This window comes from Amblyomma americanum, chromosome 2, assembly GCF_052857255.1.
Source record: "Amblyomma americanum isolate KBUSLIRL-KWMA chromosome 2, ASM5285725v1, whole genome shotgun sequence".
NCBI lineage: Eukaryota > Metazoa > Arthropoda > Arachnida > Ixodida > Ixodidae > Amblyomma > Amblyomma americanum.
Genome location: NC_135498.1, coordinates 170,308,091 through 170,323,567, shown reverse-complemented (window position 1 = coordinate 170,323,567; position 15,477 = coordinate 170,308,091). Strand labels below are relative to the sequence as shown.

At 46.9% G+C, this 15,477-nt stretch overlaps 1 protein-coding gene across 2 annotated transcripts in view; it reads right to left on the bottom strand.

Annotated features, from left to right (window-relative positions):
* LOC144121983 (uncharacterized) overlaps nucleotides 1–15,477 on the bottom strand; it is a 56,145-nt gene that overhangs the window by 15,634 nt on the left and 25,034 nt on the right. For both annotated transcript variants that reach the window (XM_077655460.1, XM_077655461.1), the window contains exons 7-10: nucleotides 12,101–12,213; nucleotides 9,302–9,481; nucleotides 3,575–3,637; nucleotides 1,936–2,027 (exon numbers count right to left, since the gene is read on the bottom strand). In XM_077655460.1, coding sequence (XP_077511586.1) covers nucleotides 1,936–2,027; nucleotides 3,575–3,637; nucleotides 9,302–9,481; nucleotides 12,101–12,213 — 448 coding nt within the window. The remainder of the gene's footprint in view (nucleotides 1–1,935; nucleotides 2,028–3,574; nucleotides 3,638–9,301; nucleotides 9,482–12,100; nucleotides 12,214–15,477) is intronic.

Below are 15,477 nucleotides of genomic sequence, written 5' to 3'. Positions count from 1 at the left end.
TGTTGGGTCGACACCCCGCAATATACCCTTGATGCATGCGAGCTGTTCCAGGATGAACGCTTTCACCTGCATTGATTGGAAAAAGTTGCACTGAAGCAAGTTTGTGACACAACCAGACAATTCCTCTACGGCCGAACGGTCAAAACACAGAGATCTTCAGGCAGTGTTTTGTCTGAGACCTCAGTTCCCTCTGAACATCTTTAGGGCTTTTCATCTTGATCATGCCCTCACCGATCGGTGCTAGAGCTGCGGGCGTCATGTCGAGTCCATTTCTCTGAAGAGTCTAGCGGGAAGCTTTGCGCTGGCAAGCTGGAAATCCAAGCTTCCGACCCTCCGCCCAGAGAGGTCAATGCCACACATCAGCCAAACGCGCATTCCCATTAACCGAGCGTACACAGAGTTCAACCTAGACCTGGCCTCACCAGAGAAGGCGACACCAGAACACCGCGGTTGGTCCCACTGCCAAGTACGAGCACCGCAATCGAACACGTCCAGCCAGAGACAGGCACTCATTCAGACGCGTGCCGTCGCGAGCTCCTTAGCAAAGCACCGGCAGAGAAGAGGAAGATACAGGCAGTGCAAATGGATTACTTGAGGAGAAGAAGAAGAAGAAGAAATGGATGCAGTGGCGGCGATCACATATGCAGCCCAGCCTTGTGAAAATGCAATTGTCTTAACTGAAAGTTAACTGCCCTGAAGCAATTTCAGACTTTTGATCTTAGTGCGAATCAGAAATAGACCAGTATGCTGTCAAATCAGCTTGAACGTCCTTCATATGAATTCCTTCCCGATGTTGTCCGCCCGAAAATCACTGATGTAAAAATAATTTTCCAACCAGAAAAAAGCCATATCTGTTGGTTAAAGAAACATTCAAACAAAAATGGCATGAAGATAAAACAAAGATGCAAATTAAAAGAAGTGGTACAGCCGTTCTCGTTGGTTAGACGTTGTGGGAATGAAAAACAGGTGAGAACACAATGAGGGACACATGGTGCGATTCTCGCCATTGTAGGCTCATTTTTAGCCCTACAGTTGACATCTAACATGTCATCTCTGCGGTACACCACGGCACCGGTTCGGATTCTAGACATATTTGGGCATGTTGCTCAAGTGTATTACAATTTCAGAATTTCCAGCTGCACCGAGTTACACACTTAGTTCTATCCCCCAAAATTCTTAGCCTTTTCATCCATGTTGCTTCATAATCAGCTAGTGAGATGTCTTGCGACTGCAAGGTGTATTTCTGCCTAACGAAAACACACTAAGCAGAGTGGACATTTCGCTAACAGGTACACAGAGGGGACGACGAAAAAAACGCAGCCATTTTTTCTTTTCACGCATTGGTTACTCTTTCGTCCACTGTTTCTTTGTGTCCTTTGCTCCTTTTGTGAAGTTAGAACTTAGGAGGAGCACAAAGAAGGGGTGTTAACGCTCGATGTCCATGCGGTCAGCCGCGTAACACGGCTATTTCTCGCTGTTCGTCACTTTCGCTCAGCCCCTTAAGGCATATGTTGTACTTTACCGAGAGTACTCTGCAGCACTTCTTCCACTCTTACGTAGTAGCTCGCTAGTTAACCATGTACCTTCCTGCTTTCTCGGAGACTCAGGAAAAAAAAAACTCTTGTGCCTTTCCTTTTATGACAGTGTGAGCAGTTGGTTCAAAACGAAGTACTTTCTGGAAAGACTCAGTAGAAAGCTTGTTCAAAGAAGTGGAAAGGAAAATATATATTTTGATAAGGTCGGAGAGAGTGAGTCGTTGCAAGTCGGTGCTCGTACCGTCGTGTCCATTGGTACAGTCCCTTGCTTCGTGCTGGTGCAAGAGTGACCGCTGACCAGCACGCCTACTTTGATACTGTCACGTGGAACGTCAGCGTCACATGAAACGCTAAAAGAGGAACTGAAACACATTCGACTACGCAAAAGGGTGCGACTTACCCGGATCCTCATTTTCGGAGCAGAACTGCGCTTCGTACTTCTTCCAGCTCCTGACCAGCTCAGCGGGGTAGGGCCCTTGGACGCAATGCACACTGCGAGAGAGATAGAGAGAAAGAGAACGCTTCTACTAACTGCTGATTCCCGAAGCGCCAGCGGTACTCTACGATGGGCTCCTGCGATCTCCTGCTCCAGTCGACGCGCCAGTTATGGCCTATGGTTTATAGGTTTTAACGTCCCAAAGTGACTCAGGCTATGAGGGACGCTGTAGTGGTGGGCTCCGGAAAATTACGACCACCTGGTGTTCTTTAACTTGCATTGATATCGAATTTTTGGCCTCCATCGAAATGCGAATGCCGTGGTCACTATCGAACCCGCGCTTTTCGGGTCAGCAGCCCAGCACCGTAACCACTAATGCAACGTTGCGGCAATCTACGCGCCAGTGGCAATGCCATCTTCTGCAAGATGGTAATCATGGGAGACCTTATTCTCATGAGCGTGTTTCCTTCTCACCTAAGCTTCTTGATCACAGACATTCGCAACGTAAAAATATTCAGCATTACAGCCATCTTGAAGTTCGACCCTCGCTGTTTTGCGGTGTGCTCTGACCATTCTTGACTCGCGAATCCAAACGACAATAACGACCTAATGCATACCACTCCGAGTACCTTTCGGTTTACATCCACAATTCCACTGCCTCCCTCAATCACCTGCCGTGTGTCTGAGGTCGAACTGGCTGAACAACTAGGTCTGGTGAGGCAGGCCGAAGAATTCCTCATCGCTTAATTTGGAGCCAAATAAAGTGCCTCTCTCCGACTCTCTCACTCGGAATGCGCTGAGAAAAGGCGATACTGTCGGAGGCAAATTTGGGGGTTTCTTTGCACCGCTTACAATACCATCGCACGGTACCAGAAGTCCTAGCATTACAGTATGTACTCCTCTACAGCGGCACGAAAAAAGCATGTGAAGAGAGGATAAATTGGCTATAGGATCCACTCTCGCGAAGGTGGTCGGGAACTCAGCTAACTCTCTCTGTGATCTGAATGCTCTTGAGGAAAGTAGACTACATTCCCTGCCGCCGAGGCCGAGAATCACACAAACCTGGGGAATCGGGCTCCTCAGCAGTATCGCCACACCTATCAGGCCGAGTCCAAACCCTTGTACCATTCAAACTTTACGAAGGAATCTTTTGGTGGTCTGTCCGCTCAGAAACAGTCTTGTCAGCCCCTAGTGATGTCAGCCCGAGTGACATCATAGCCGAAGAGAAAATCACGGAATTTTGCGTTTGGGAACTGATTACGAAATAAATACAGTGCACAGGGCATACCTTTAGTTCAATGTAAGCATTAAATCAAAGTACCCTGAAAATGGCGGATAAAGCAACGACCGTTGAGCCAGTGTGAGCCACGGAATGCTTTTCAAGTAACAATTTCGGCCGATGGTGTCCTTTGGAGGGGTAACGATGCGCGGGGAAATCATGCAAAGCTGCGTATGCAGAACACATACGGATCGCAAAGCATAGCAATGAACCTCTACAACAGTCTCCTACGGTGCATGCATTGAAAAGTGCAGTGACGTGCAGTGGCCAGGCGCAGAAAGGATTGCACAGAGAAGAAAGTGTTTGACTACTGAAAGTCCTTACCCTCTGAGCTCGATGAAGTTCGACGATTGGTTGGTCGGGTTGAAGCGCAAGTTGCTCAGTTCTCTGAAAAATAAACACAATACGCACTGACAACCACCTACATTACCTATAGGTGTAAGGCAATGAAGTAATGAAGCCAGAATCAGAGAAACCGTGAACCTAAATGTGTCCGAAGAGAACCGTTTTTGAAAGAATGTACTGCATGCCAAGTTAGGCTTTATTTAGAAAGGTCAGACTACGCCGAGAAAGGGGCTGAGAATAAAAGAAAACATCTGGAATGTTTCGTCGTTCCTTGAAAAGATGGCTAAATGCACTGCTGGCTGATCTCAGACTGACCAAAAAGCAGCACGGTGCTTTCCCAGCCCTCGGAAATAATCATTCTGCAATATCCATGAGACACAGAGATGCCGCTATCCCCTTACAACTATTTGCAAAAATTTTTTTTTCGTAACGAGTGTAATCCACCTAACGAGGAACTGAAAAAAAGCCAGTTTTTTAATCTCTAGATGCCTTGGTACTATTAAAAATATTATGACAGACTTTACTGTTGAGGTCCCTGGCACTAACATGTACTGAAAAAAGATGCAAGTAACTTGGACGAGACCAGCAGGTTAAGGAGTTCCCGGGTCCGAACCCGACCGCAGCGGCTGCGTTTTTATGGAGGCAAAACGCTAATGCGCCCGTGTGCTCTACGATTTCACTGCACGTTAAAGATCCCCAGGTGGTCGAAATTATTCCGGAGCCCTCCACTACGGCACCTCTTCCTTCCTTTCTGCTTTCACTCTTTCCTTTATCCCTTCCCTTACGGCACGGTTCACGTGTCCAACGATATATGAGACAGATACTGCGCCATTTCCTTCCCCAAAAACCAATTAAAAAAGGGTCAACTTTGTATTTGGATCTTTTCGAAGTGAACCTAGATTTTTAAGTTAAAGTTATAATATAAGCAACGTTATTGAAAAAATATGTAAGGATTTATGCTGTGAAATGAGCAAAAACAATCAGAACATTGATTTTTTTGTAATCAGGGGCTCTGCGCTGCTTCAACAACACAAGCAAGTAAATTTACTAGCAGGTTTCTGTCACAAACGTGGACGTGTTAACCCTATTTTCTTTTCTTCCAACTTCGACAGCAGAAAAGTGAACGTCGAGAACCACGAGATACTGAAGGCCGCACGCTGCATTCGTGCTCATTTAATGAGAAAACCATTAAAATTCAAATACGACAAACTCGTCAAATGAGCGATTTTTAATGCGTCCGCCATGCATACTTGTCAGCATTGGCAATTATTACTACCATGTTTCTTCCATGTTGCTTCTAGTTCCGTAGCGACAATAGATGTCAGTTGTGAAGTACAAGGCTGATGGCACGTTGAGCACGCAGCATAGTCAGCAAAGCAGACAAGAGCAAGAGCTTGATTGTAGTGCCTTGGCTAGCCCTATTTGTACATCTAAAGATATCCGTGTCTTGGGCAGAGATTGCGAACCTATTTTATTCCCGAACAGCTCGTGCGCTTGCGCCACTACTGAATCCACGGTAGTTACGAAAGGGTTGGGCTTTCTGCTTCATCTCGAATACGTTCTGTGCTCCAGTTCTCTGCTTACCGGTGATTATAAGGTTGGGGAAAAAAGTCGCTGTCGACCTGTGGCGTTGTTTCGCGAGACTGCAAATTGTCACCATCCTGAACATGGAACAATGTTGGATGCAGAAAATAGTGGCTGTTATAGATAACAACATATTTAATGTGATATGCTACGCTCTAAACCAATCCCTATTTTATTTTGTTATTTCGCAATGTACTAGACCAGTGCGTTGAGAGCTTCAAGATGTGCTACAACGTGTACAGTACACGTTGAGCGGCATATGAACCGAAGCACTGACACGCGGATATTCTAGAAAATGTTGCTTATTTCGCACGAAATGCGACCACAGAATGGAAAAAGCCAGTTCAGCAGCGAGAAGTAGTAATCGATGCGTTATGGGTGCGAAAAATGAGATCCATGCGAGGGGACAGAATGACAAAACAAAACAAACTCTGGACCATAATCAGCTCGGCATTTTCCGGCTTTCCGCAGCATTGCCTAGCGGAAAGTCAACTTCACGCGACCGCGTGTTCCTTTTAACAGTGTACCATACTGTACAGTCAATTATCCCTCTCAGGTGATCAATAATTTGTCTTTGAATGCTTTAGGCCGGTGTGATTGAAGCACACTTCGAGATGGCCAAATGATAAATTTCTGCATGTTTTCTGCCAGCAGGTCGATGCATGCGTGAAAAAAATTGATTATGGCCTTAGCTCTGTTAGGCCAGGATATACGTAGCGAAAGCGCGGCGGCGTCTGGTTCGGAAGAGTTAAAATATGAAAGGCGCGCATTCACTGCGTGCGCCTTTGTTCAAGATTAAACCTAGAGCCGTCGTGGCGGAGTGGTAGCGTCTCCGCCTCAAACGCCAAAGGTCGCGGATCGATTCCCACCCTCGGCACAGGGCTTATTTATTCAGTGAATGTTCGGAGGTTTCAGTGGCTCCCGCCACCGACCATGTGGTTCGTCCCGTGGTCGGTCACGTGGTGCGAAGCAGCTGCCCGCGGCGCCGTGGCCCGTCATGCGGTTGGTCACGTGGCGCGGTGCGACCACGGAGGGACTGCGAGCACGGCGAAACACGAGTTCGTGGTCAATGTAGCTCTCGCTACAAAAGCAAAAGGAGAAAAAAATGGCAGTGGCTTAGCTTGGCTTTGCCAGAATATACGTAGCGAAAGCTAAGGCATAGTTTGCTTAGCCTTGTTTAACCTTGATTGCAAGTCCAGGTTAGTCTGGTTGTCTGGCTAGTTGTCACGTGGTTGGTCACGTGGTGCGGTGTGACCACGGTGGGAATGCGAGCACGGCGAAACTGCGAGTTCGTGGCCAATGTAGCTTTCGCTACAAAATGACACACTGATGACAAATTCCAAATAGAGATGCCAGGTCTTTAATCACATGACCGAGTTTTAGACGCATCAGCGCAAGAGAGAGCTGCTATTTGGCATCAAGTGAAGTCCTGTGGGTTGGCGTCCAGACGGGAAGCACCAGCAGAAGCAGTGCTTTCAGCATCTCTACTGAAGCAAGGTCTGTATAAAATTTCACATTCTCGTCCGACTGCATGACTACATCCCTTGTCATATTTGGAAGGTTTGGTTGTCAGTAGCTTTCCCGTTCGGAAACTTTTTGTTTGGTTGCTGCGACTTCCAACCATAAAGAGGCTATCCAGTCCTTAAGGGATCTTTTTTCAGTGACGAGATACGCAATATCCTGCTTGGAGAGTGCTGTCTTGGCATAGGTGTCGTACGTTCTGTGTGCAGTGTCCTCAGCCTTGACAGCTTCACTTGCACCGATGGAGAGGCCAGGATCAGCTGCATTTAAATCCTGCGTCTTTTGAGCGCGCACGTGTCTTGCCAGCTTCTGCTGAATATTACTTTGCTGCCGGTACGGAATCACTGTCGGAATGTAGTCCGCATCGTTCGGGTCAGACGACGGCTTGCCTAAAAAAAACCACAATTATATGAAACGTACCCAAGCGTAATGTGCACTCTAGACACAAAAACGCGAACATGGGGCGCTGGAACAGTCTCTGTGTGCTAGTCCATACGCATCGGCCCTTGTACTGAAAAAGAAACCACGCTTAACGCAGGCTCCACTCGAGGTTCCATTGGGGCTAAAGTTGAAACTTGTAGTAGGCATGTCGCACCATTCATTCATTCATTTTTACAGGTAGTCGCGTACGCGTGTAGGTGGAACCTAATCACGCGCTGGTCGGAATTCTCGGAGACCTCCACTGCGCCGTCTCTCGTAGCCTCTATCGCTTTGGGACGTTAAACCCCGCGAACGAAACCAAACCTAATCACGCGTTCCGGCAGACTTCATTTCGGTTGCATTGCCGTGGCTGTTGCATGCGCAGCAAAAAGTCACTCGAACGCCACACACATTCGCCAATAGTTACAGGCTCGCTCAAGCAGCGAAAATTTTAGCATTATGTTTTACAACAGCCTCTTAGGTCCAAAAGAATACTTGCCTTGAACGAAGTGCGCCGAACAAATCTGCGAGCCTTTTGTGGGCTGCCATTTGTCCCGTCTAACCGCAGCAATCCCGGCCTTTCTTCGTTCGTCTTCTGTACGTTCGTATTTCGGAAAGAAGATTTGTTCCGGACCGCAGACCGCAGCCTGGCAGAGCACAGTAGATTTCACGTCGTGTGCTCTTCACGGGAGATAATTTCTTGGTAAAAAACATCGCGTACCGAAGAGCAAACACAGCACGCACGGAAGCACCCAAAACACGGAGACAACGGAGAGACCGAGAGATGGGAAGTTTTCAAGGGGGAGCTCCGGTTTGAGGCACGCTGGCGCAATCTGGCAGCACGTATGTCGTCAAAACCGTCTATACAGCTTTCTCGGAAACTTAGCTATGAAGGCAAAATTCGTCCTGGTCCGGGGTTCGAATGCGAGACCACCGCTTCACCGCAGCAGTCGCTCTACCAACTGACCTAACTGGGACGGCAAGCTTATGGTAGGGCGAGAACGAAGTGATCATGATAACTCGAAGTGGCAATAGTGTTGGTCAAATGTTTAGGACAATTTACCAAGGTGGAGTAGATACGTATGTAATAAGGAAGCTTCCCCTCAACATTGGACAATGTTCCCACTTCATGTTGTTGACCAATTCGCTCTCGGCCTAGAATAAGCTGGCCGTCCTGGTTAGCTCAGTTGGTAAAGAGACTGCTTCAGTGAAGCGGTGGTCACGGATTCGAAGACCGGAACAGGGCGAATTTTCTTTAACTGCGAAGCTTCTGCGAAAGCTGTAGAGCTTTCCTTTGTAGCCGTATGGCTGCGCTTGGGTGGACGCCATTGAGAAATTACTCCCTTATTACACAGTCTACCGAATGTTGCATCTCTTGGGGTGTGAGGGAGAAAATTTTCTCGCCCGCAAGAATTGATGTCTACTGGCCTTGGGCAGCCAGATACAAGATAATAGCACTGGACTGACCATGGTTTTGCTTCTCACGTGAACAACATGTACCCAAACACTGTTATGCGGAGAGGGAGGCGGCGGCCAAATGGTTTAGGGTGTGGAGAAACGAAGCTTCTCTGTTTCAAGTCCTGCTAGCATAGTCAAGCTTTTTACACCGCGGCCCTTAATGAACCATTCTCACTGTATCCATCGGCGTTCCAGTTGCAGCACGGGTAGCCACGTGATGACCAGCCTTCGTGCGGTGGTCAAGGGACCAGCGCCGTGAAATCACCCTTTTGCGCTGTGTGTGACCGCGCCGTCCACTAGATGAAATGTTGTGGCGTCAACGCAAACGAAGCCGTCCGGCGCAGAGCCCCCCACGTGACCCCAAAATGTATCATCGTGAGTACGCCTCGAAAACAAGGCGAGGAGCAGGCGCAAATTCATGACTTCCAAATCACAAAAGCATAAATAGCAAAAGCCTAAAGCTGCTGCTCTGGATAAACACCACAACGAGAAGCATAATCATCGAGGCATTTTTTTCTGCTGCATACAATTCGGACCAAAAATTTGGGAATGTATGAGAAAGGTTAGTCTTTACGTTCGTCCGAAAGTTCAGCTTGACGTTCGACTTCGCGTCGCCTACGTTCCGCCTCTGGTCATTGCGATTCCCAATTTTCACCTCGGTTCGTCTACGATCGGAGTTAAGAACATTTCATGTTCAAGAAGGCTAGCCGAGAACGCGCTGACCTTGCGATGACCACCTCCGGGTTGGCTCCTGCGACCGACCGTGGCTTTTCGGCTCCTGCTCTCGACTCGCCACCGACGCGGACCACCTTGACGACGCTGTCGTAGGCGCCCTCTCGTCTGATGAGGTACACGTCTGCCGAGCAGCCTTCGCCCAGCTTCCGAGAAGACAGGCACTCTTCGCTGCACAGTGGGAAGAGAGGAGGCGCGTGTTACGGGATGCAGCAACGTGTGCAAGAAAATCCCCACACTCTTCGCATCACGCAATGCAGCCAGCCTCACCTGCCAATCCCTCTTGAAGACGCCAATATAATCTTGTTTCTCCGGGCACGCGAAAGCGGGCCCTCGCTGACGGCTGAGATCCATGCCCTGGCCTACAGAACGTGTCACTGGCTGTCTCCTGGGGCTGGTTCTTTGTGGCCAAGGTTTACAACTATCACATGACGTGGCCTCCAGAATTTTCTTATTTCTTGCAGCAGGGGATCCTAATCCAGCCACTAAGAGCGCACTTACTACTCAGTCGACAAAAATCTCATAACTACACGTGGGTCAATGTCGACCACGCTCACCTCCATCCCGTGCGCCTCCGATCGGCTACGCTAGGCTCGGAGCCGATGGTTCTATGTGTCCCCTTCGCAACACTTCCGGGCAGGAGGCGAAGCCGTAAGATGTAATCATGCCAAAGTAATTAGTGCTCTGTAAGTTGAGGATTGAGTTTACTTGAGTTCGTGGCAAGCTACAGGTGGAGTTAGCCCTGCGGATTTTGCCGGCAATCACTCCACCGTAGCAACCCTGTAATGTTGAGTCAGGTCTGCAAATAAGGCACATACCTTAGCTGTGGCTGACCTAAATCGCTCTACACACAATTACCAGTCAACAGTCATCTCCTGCTGTCATCATCTGGAGTGCAGATACGAGTCCTGGACGAACTGAAGGAACCTGAGCCACCAGACCACAGCCAGACTCGACGGCAAGGAGGACTCTCTCATTCCTCACAAGCGACGAAAAAAATCAACTACAGTGGCCAAGAGTTTGTCTCATTTCGCATCTTTTATCGACGCTGTGAGTCAGTACATGGCGCGAAATAAGAAGCTCAAAAATCAAGGTATGTCCGACCTTCTGCGCGTATTGTTCAAGACCCTGCGTTCACGTTCTAGTGATACCACTTGGCACCTTAAGAACCTCATACAGTTGATGTTTTCCTTTGAGTCTACGACTCCCGCCATCGCAGCGAACTTCCTTTCGCTCTAATATGGCTACTGTTCAACCTGACGGGACTAAAAAACAAACAAAAAGTGCTGTTTATAATGCAACGGAACTGCTCTGAGATTCTAAGTCGAATAGCTGAACTGAAAGAATTTTTGAAACTATCGTTCCAGTTTTGGCCCTCACGGAAGCTGCCCTGCCAAGCGGGAGATCTGAGTGGATATGGAGGAAGTGTCACGTGTTGTTGGATAGCCCGGGAGATTCCACATGTTTGTTTCAACGTCACCCATGTTTGCTCAGATGACATTGATGTAGCGGCTATGAGGATACAGCTAGGCTTTCGAACTCTTTCTGTTGAATCAGTGTGTCTCCGCTGAAAAAGGCAGCATTGGATTTGTTTCTACATCAGCTTTGTGACAGCTACCCAGCTCCTAGAATCATCTGCGGTGATTTCAACTCGCACCACTCAGTATGGGGTGACCGAAACACGAGTTCCCGCGGACACAAATTCGTAGATGTCATTAACAGTTCGGACCTGTGTGTTGCCAATGAAAGAAGCCCCACTTTCTTCTAACCACCAGCCACAGCTATAAATATTGCATTGCGTTCGCTGACACTCGGGTGAAGCGGTCAACAGCACTTGACCGCATGGGAAGTGACCGCTACCTGATATTCGTGCTTGCTGCCAGCTTTCGTATGCGTGGTTCTAGAATCTGCCCCGTTGTTGCGGGGAAAATAGACTGAAAATAATCATTCTGAGCAAACTCTCTGCCATTCTTCGTATTTAGTGGAGAGAAATTGAAACGGAAATGGCGCAGTAACTGTCTCACATATCTCGGTCGACACCCGAACAGCGCCGTAAGGGAAAGGATAAAAGAGGGAGTGAAAGAAGAAAGGAAGAAAGAGTTGTAGTAGTGCATGTCTGTGGTGAAAATTGCGATTACCTGGGGATTTAACCTGCACCGACATCGCGCAGCACACGGGCGCCTTTTGCGTTTCATCTCCATCGAAACGCGGCCGCCGTGGTTAGGTTCGAACCCGAATACTCCGGCTCAGTAGACGAGCGCCTTAAACACTGAGCCACCGAGGCGGGTTTCAATGCACAGAAGTTTTTGTTTCCGGTAGCAATCACGGATATTTCGCAATAAATGTGAATGAACAGACAATATTTTGTTGGACTTTGTTGCAGCAGCCATTCATGCTTGTCGGTGCATGCGTCTAACTTCTCTCGGAGGGTCAAGAATTTTTTTTCTAGCCGTTAAATGCATTCCTGCATTAAACAGAGGATTAATGAACCATCAAGGTAACGCCACTGTAAGGCATCCTCACACGGGAGCTTCACGGTCATGCCAATGGCCACCACCGTGATCACCGGCCCTAAGTTGAAACTCAGCCACCAGGAGTTCCAGACGCATTGTTTGTTGGTCTCAGGTATTATTTTCTCTTGTCTATTCCATGCGATCTTTCTTTACTAGCATGAGCAGCTTTTATCGTAAGCGTTCAGAGAGTTTCATCAAAAACACACCTACGCGATTTTCTTGGCCTCATTTTCCGGTGCTTTGTCCTACAAGTATTCCTTGGTGTTCGGGAACTCACCTGAGCCGCAGTGCATCTTCAAAGGTAACAGGAATACTTTGGCCGCAGAGCTTCAGCAGTTGGCTTATCGCGTCCCCGCGTATGGCCTCACCAAAAGGGTATCGGTTCGTATCCTGTGTTGAGCCAAAGTAAAAATGCCTTGTTCACCTGTCCGCAACCATTCATGGGCTAGCCTGCATATCTCTTCAGATTTTATTTAGCTGACTTTACTTTATTCAAAGAACCCCCCAAAATCCTCCAAGGCGGATATTAGTAAGTCGAGGGGGACGGAAAGCCTTATTAAATACATAATACATAAATATCATTATTAATAAATAATGCTATCGCAACAACAACGAATACGACAGCAGCAACATATCAATGAAAACGCAAGTGAAGGCAAAGTGATTAGAATAAAATTTCAGAAGAGAAATAAAATTTATAAACTAACATGAAGACAGGAAAAAATAAAACAGAAAAGAGCAAGAAATCTAGGCAGCACATAAGCGCAGTGCGATAACAATGCAGTTATATACAATGAACACGTATGCATCAAGGGACAATATATACAGCAATATAAAATAGCAAAAATAGACACTGGTTAAATGCCCGTATCTGAGCAGATGAGTTCTTGCAATGTAGATATATTTAATTCACTGACAAAGGTTATTATAATCGACTACTGTCCGTGGAATGAATGACGTAGAGAAAAGGGACACCCGGAGTGCGATGTGTTTCATATTGAAAGGGTGGTCACGGCGTGGAAAGACGATTGAGGGTGATTAGAAGAAAGCAGCCTGAAGCAAATGATGATGACAAAGCTTATGAAAACGTGCTGGTTGTGAAAGCTGGTGGCCATATGATAAAAGGTCAAATTCGGCTAGTTTCTTTTATTGCTGGTACAATGGCGGAATGTGAATAATTGGCGAAATTTAAACGAACGGCACGGTTCTATAAAGGCTTGCTGTTGTTAATAAGGCAGGCGTGATCGGGATTCAAGATGGATGAAGCTTACTTTACTTTTGGACGAAATTATGAGATATAAGCAAGTTTCTATACATATCAGGAGCCTTGTGTAAGATTTCTTTTTAAAGGACCAAGTGAGCGGCTAGCCGAAAAAAGAGTAAGAAAAATGTTGTGATTCCATGATAGGTCAGATGAAAGGCGACCTCCAAGATGGTTACACGCACTAGTAGGCTCCATCATGCTTCCATACAGGACACAGATGGAAGGATTCACAGAAGACCTACTGATTGAGGTTATAACTTTAATTTTGGGGACGTGGAGTGTCATAAGTCAGCATGATCGCCAAGCATTAAGCGTGTCGACATCAATTTGGAAGGAAAGGCCGTCAGTATAGCAAGTAATGCTACGATATATTACGTAGTCTTCTGGGAAGAGAGATGGGCCAATAGGTAAGAGGTAAATCACGATTACCGAATTTGAAAATGGTACGACCTTCTGAATTATTGATTGCACAGCCACTTGATAGTGAGTGTGATAAAACTCAAGATAAAAAATGGCAGAGGCTCTTCGAGGCGTTTCTAAGCACCTTAGAATTCACGTCAAGGTGATCAGAAATGCTGGATAGTTTGAGATTATTTATCAATGACAATATTTCGTTTCTAACAAAATTTTTAGAATAACGATGTCGTGACGGATAGCTGGCGAAGGTGGCGAGCTAGTGTCCTCATGGGTAAAAGCCGATGCGAATGATTCATTGAACAGCTCTGCGCATCCTGAGTCATTAACAGCATTCGCAGAGGTGTTGGCGAGTATTATCGGCATAAATTCTAGGATTAACAGTGCGCTAGGGTAGTAGTTTTCTCTCACATATACGTCAAATTGTTACTGACGTGATAACGGGTGGATCAAAGCATTGACTAATACTTCGGTCGCATTTTTCGTAGATCTACTAAAGTTTGAAAACCCATCATTGACTTCACGTTTGTTAAACTGAGCCAGAATCTTTGGAAAATAATAAAATAGAGGTCCACGGCACATGGTAACACATGGCTCCGATACTCATTAACTCATTAAATCATATCGTACTTTCATATACCGGCTAAGAGCTTAAGGTGGTCCATACAGCATATAGACTGGATATATTCAGACACTGCATGAGCCAACATGAGACGTAGAGGCTTATAGACACCAGCGCAAAAATGCTATTGTGCACCGTTGTTGCCTTGGCTGGGAGGTGAAAGCGCGAGGCAGCGGCAGCGGGGCCCACTCTGTGCCGGTGCGGTTAAGACCTTCCTCGGTGCACACGATGTTTTATAGTGTCAGCTGCTATAATTAGATAACCAGCGCAATCTGAGGTCTTGCGTTTGCCGTGCACACCACGTGGCGTCATCAGGCATGAAGGTTAAATGCTGAGCAATCACCTTAGCTCACCCTACCGATGGCCCTAAGGGGAGCGTGGCCCAAGCCATTGATTCAGATTGGCCACTAGGTCCTAGCGCATGACCACGACGCCCTTGTGTAACATAACCTCACCAATAGACGACAATAAAACTCATGCAATATCGAACAGATCAAACTTCAAAGCTTTCTCTCATATATAAAAATATCTATTCGCAGAAATTATGGCATCAATTGCGGCGCCAGTTTTGGCGTCAACTAATTAATTAGAGGATGATGTTCGAAGGAGGAAGCCAAGAAGGAGAGCTAGGAGTCTCGTTAGTCCGAAATTAGAATACGCATGTGCCATACGGCACTCTGCTCACACTAACCTCGCAATTATCCTAAGAGCTACACTGAAATGCTCCAATTGTTTTTTTTCTCTCGAATTATCAACGCCATTACACCATAAACTTCCAGCGAACTGATTAGAAAAAAATTTATTTACATATGTACACATGCCAAGGTTACCAGATACATTGACATTCACAAGTAGACATGTCGCTAAGCATGTAAGACGAGGCAATTAAACAGGTACCATAAGCACCTTTGAGTACGTAACAGGAATTGCTCGTGGGAGATTTAAGACGGGATAGACAGATTTAAGACGGGATACCTATCGACAGAAGAGTGAAGCAGCAATAATCTAACAGAGAAAAATAGAGACCTTAGCGCCAGTTTGGACTAAAAACTAGAACGAGACGATCGTTGTCAACAGAAATGAATGGGCATGACCACTGCCGGAAGAACTCTTCCTCCCCCAAGGAAAAGGGTTCCTCCGACAAGAAACTGATCAGCTCCCTTCGAAGATGGCCAAATACTGGCCACATAGAGTAGCATCGAAAGCCACCACTGATAGCTAGCTTCTGGGTCTCAACTCGGAGCTAGAGCTTATCTATAGCCAATACCACAAATAATGCGCTTTCCCTGGCTTAAGTTATCGTGTCATATATTGGCCCCTACAAGATAGGCCTCACTTAGCTAACTTCTTCGTC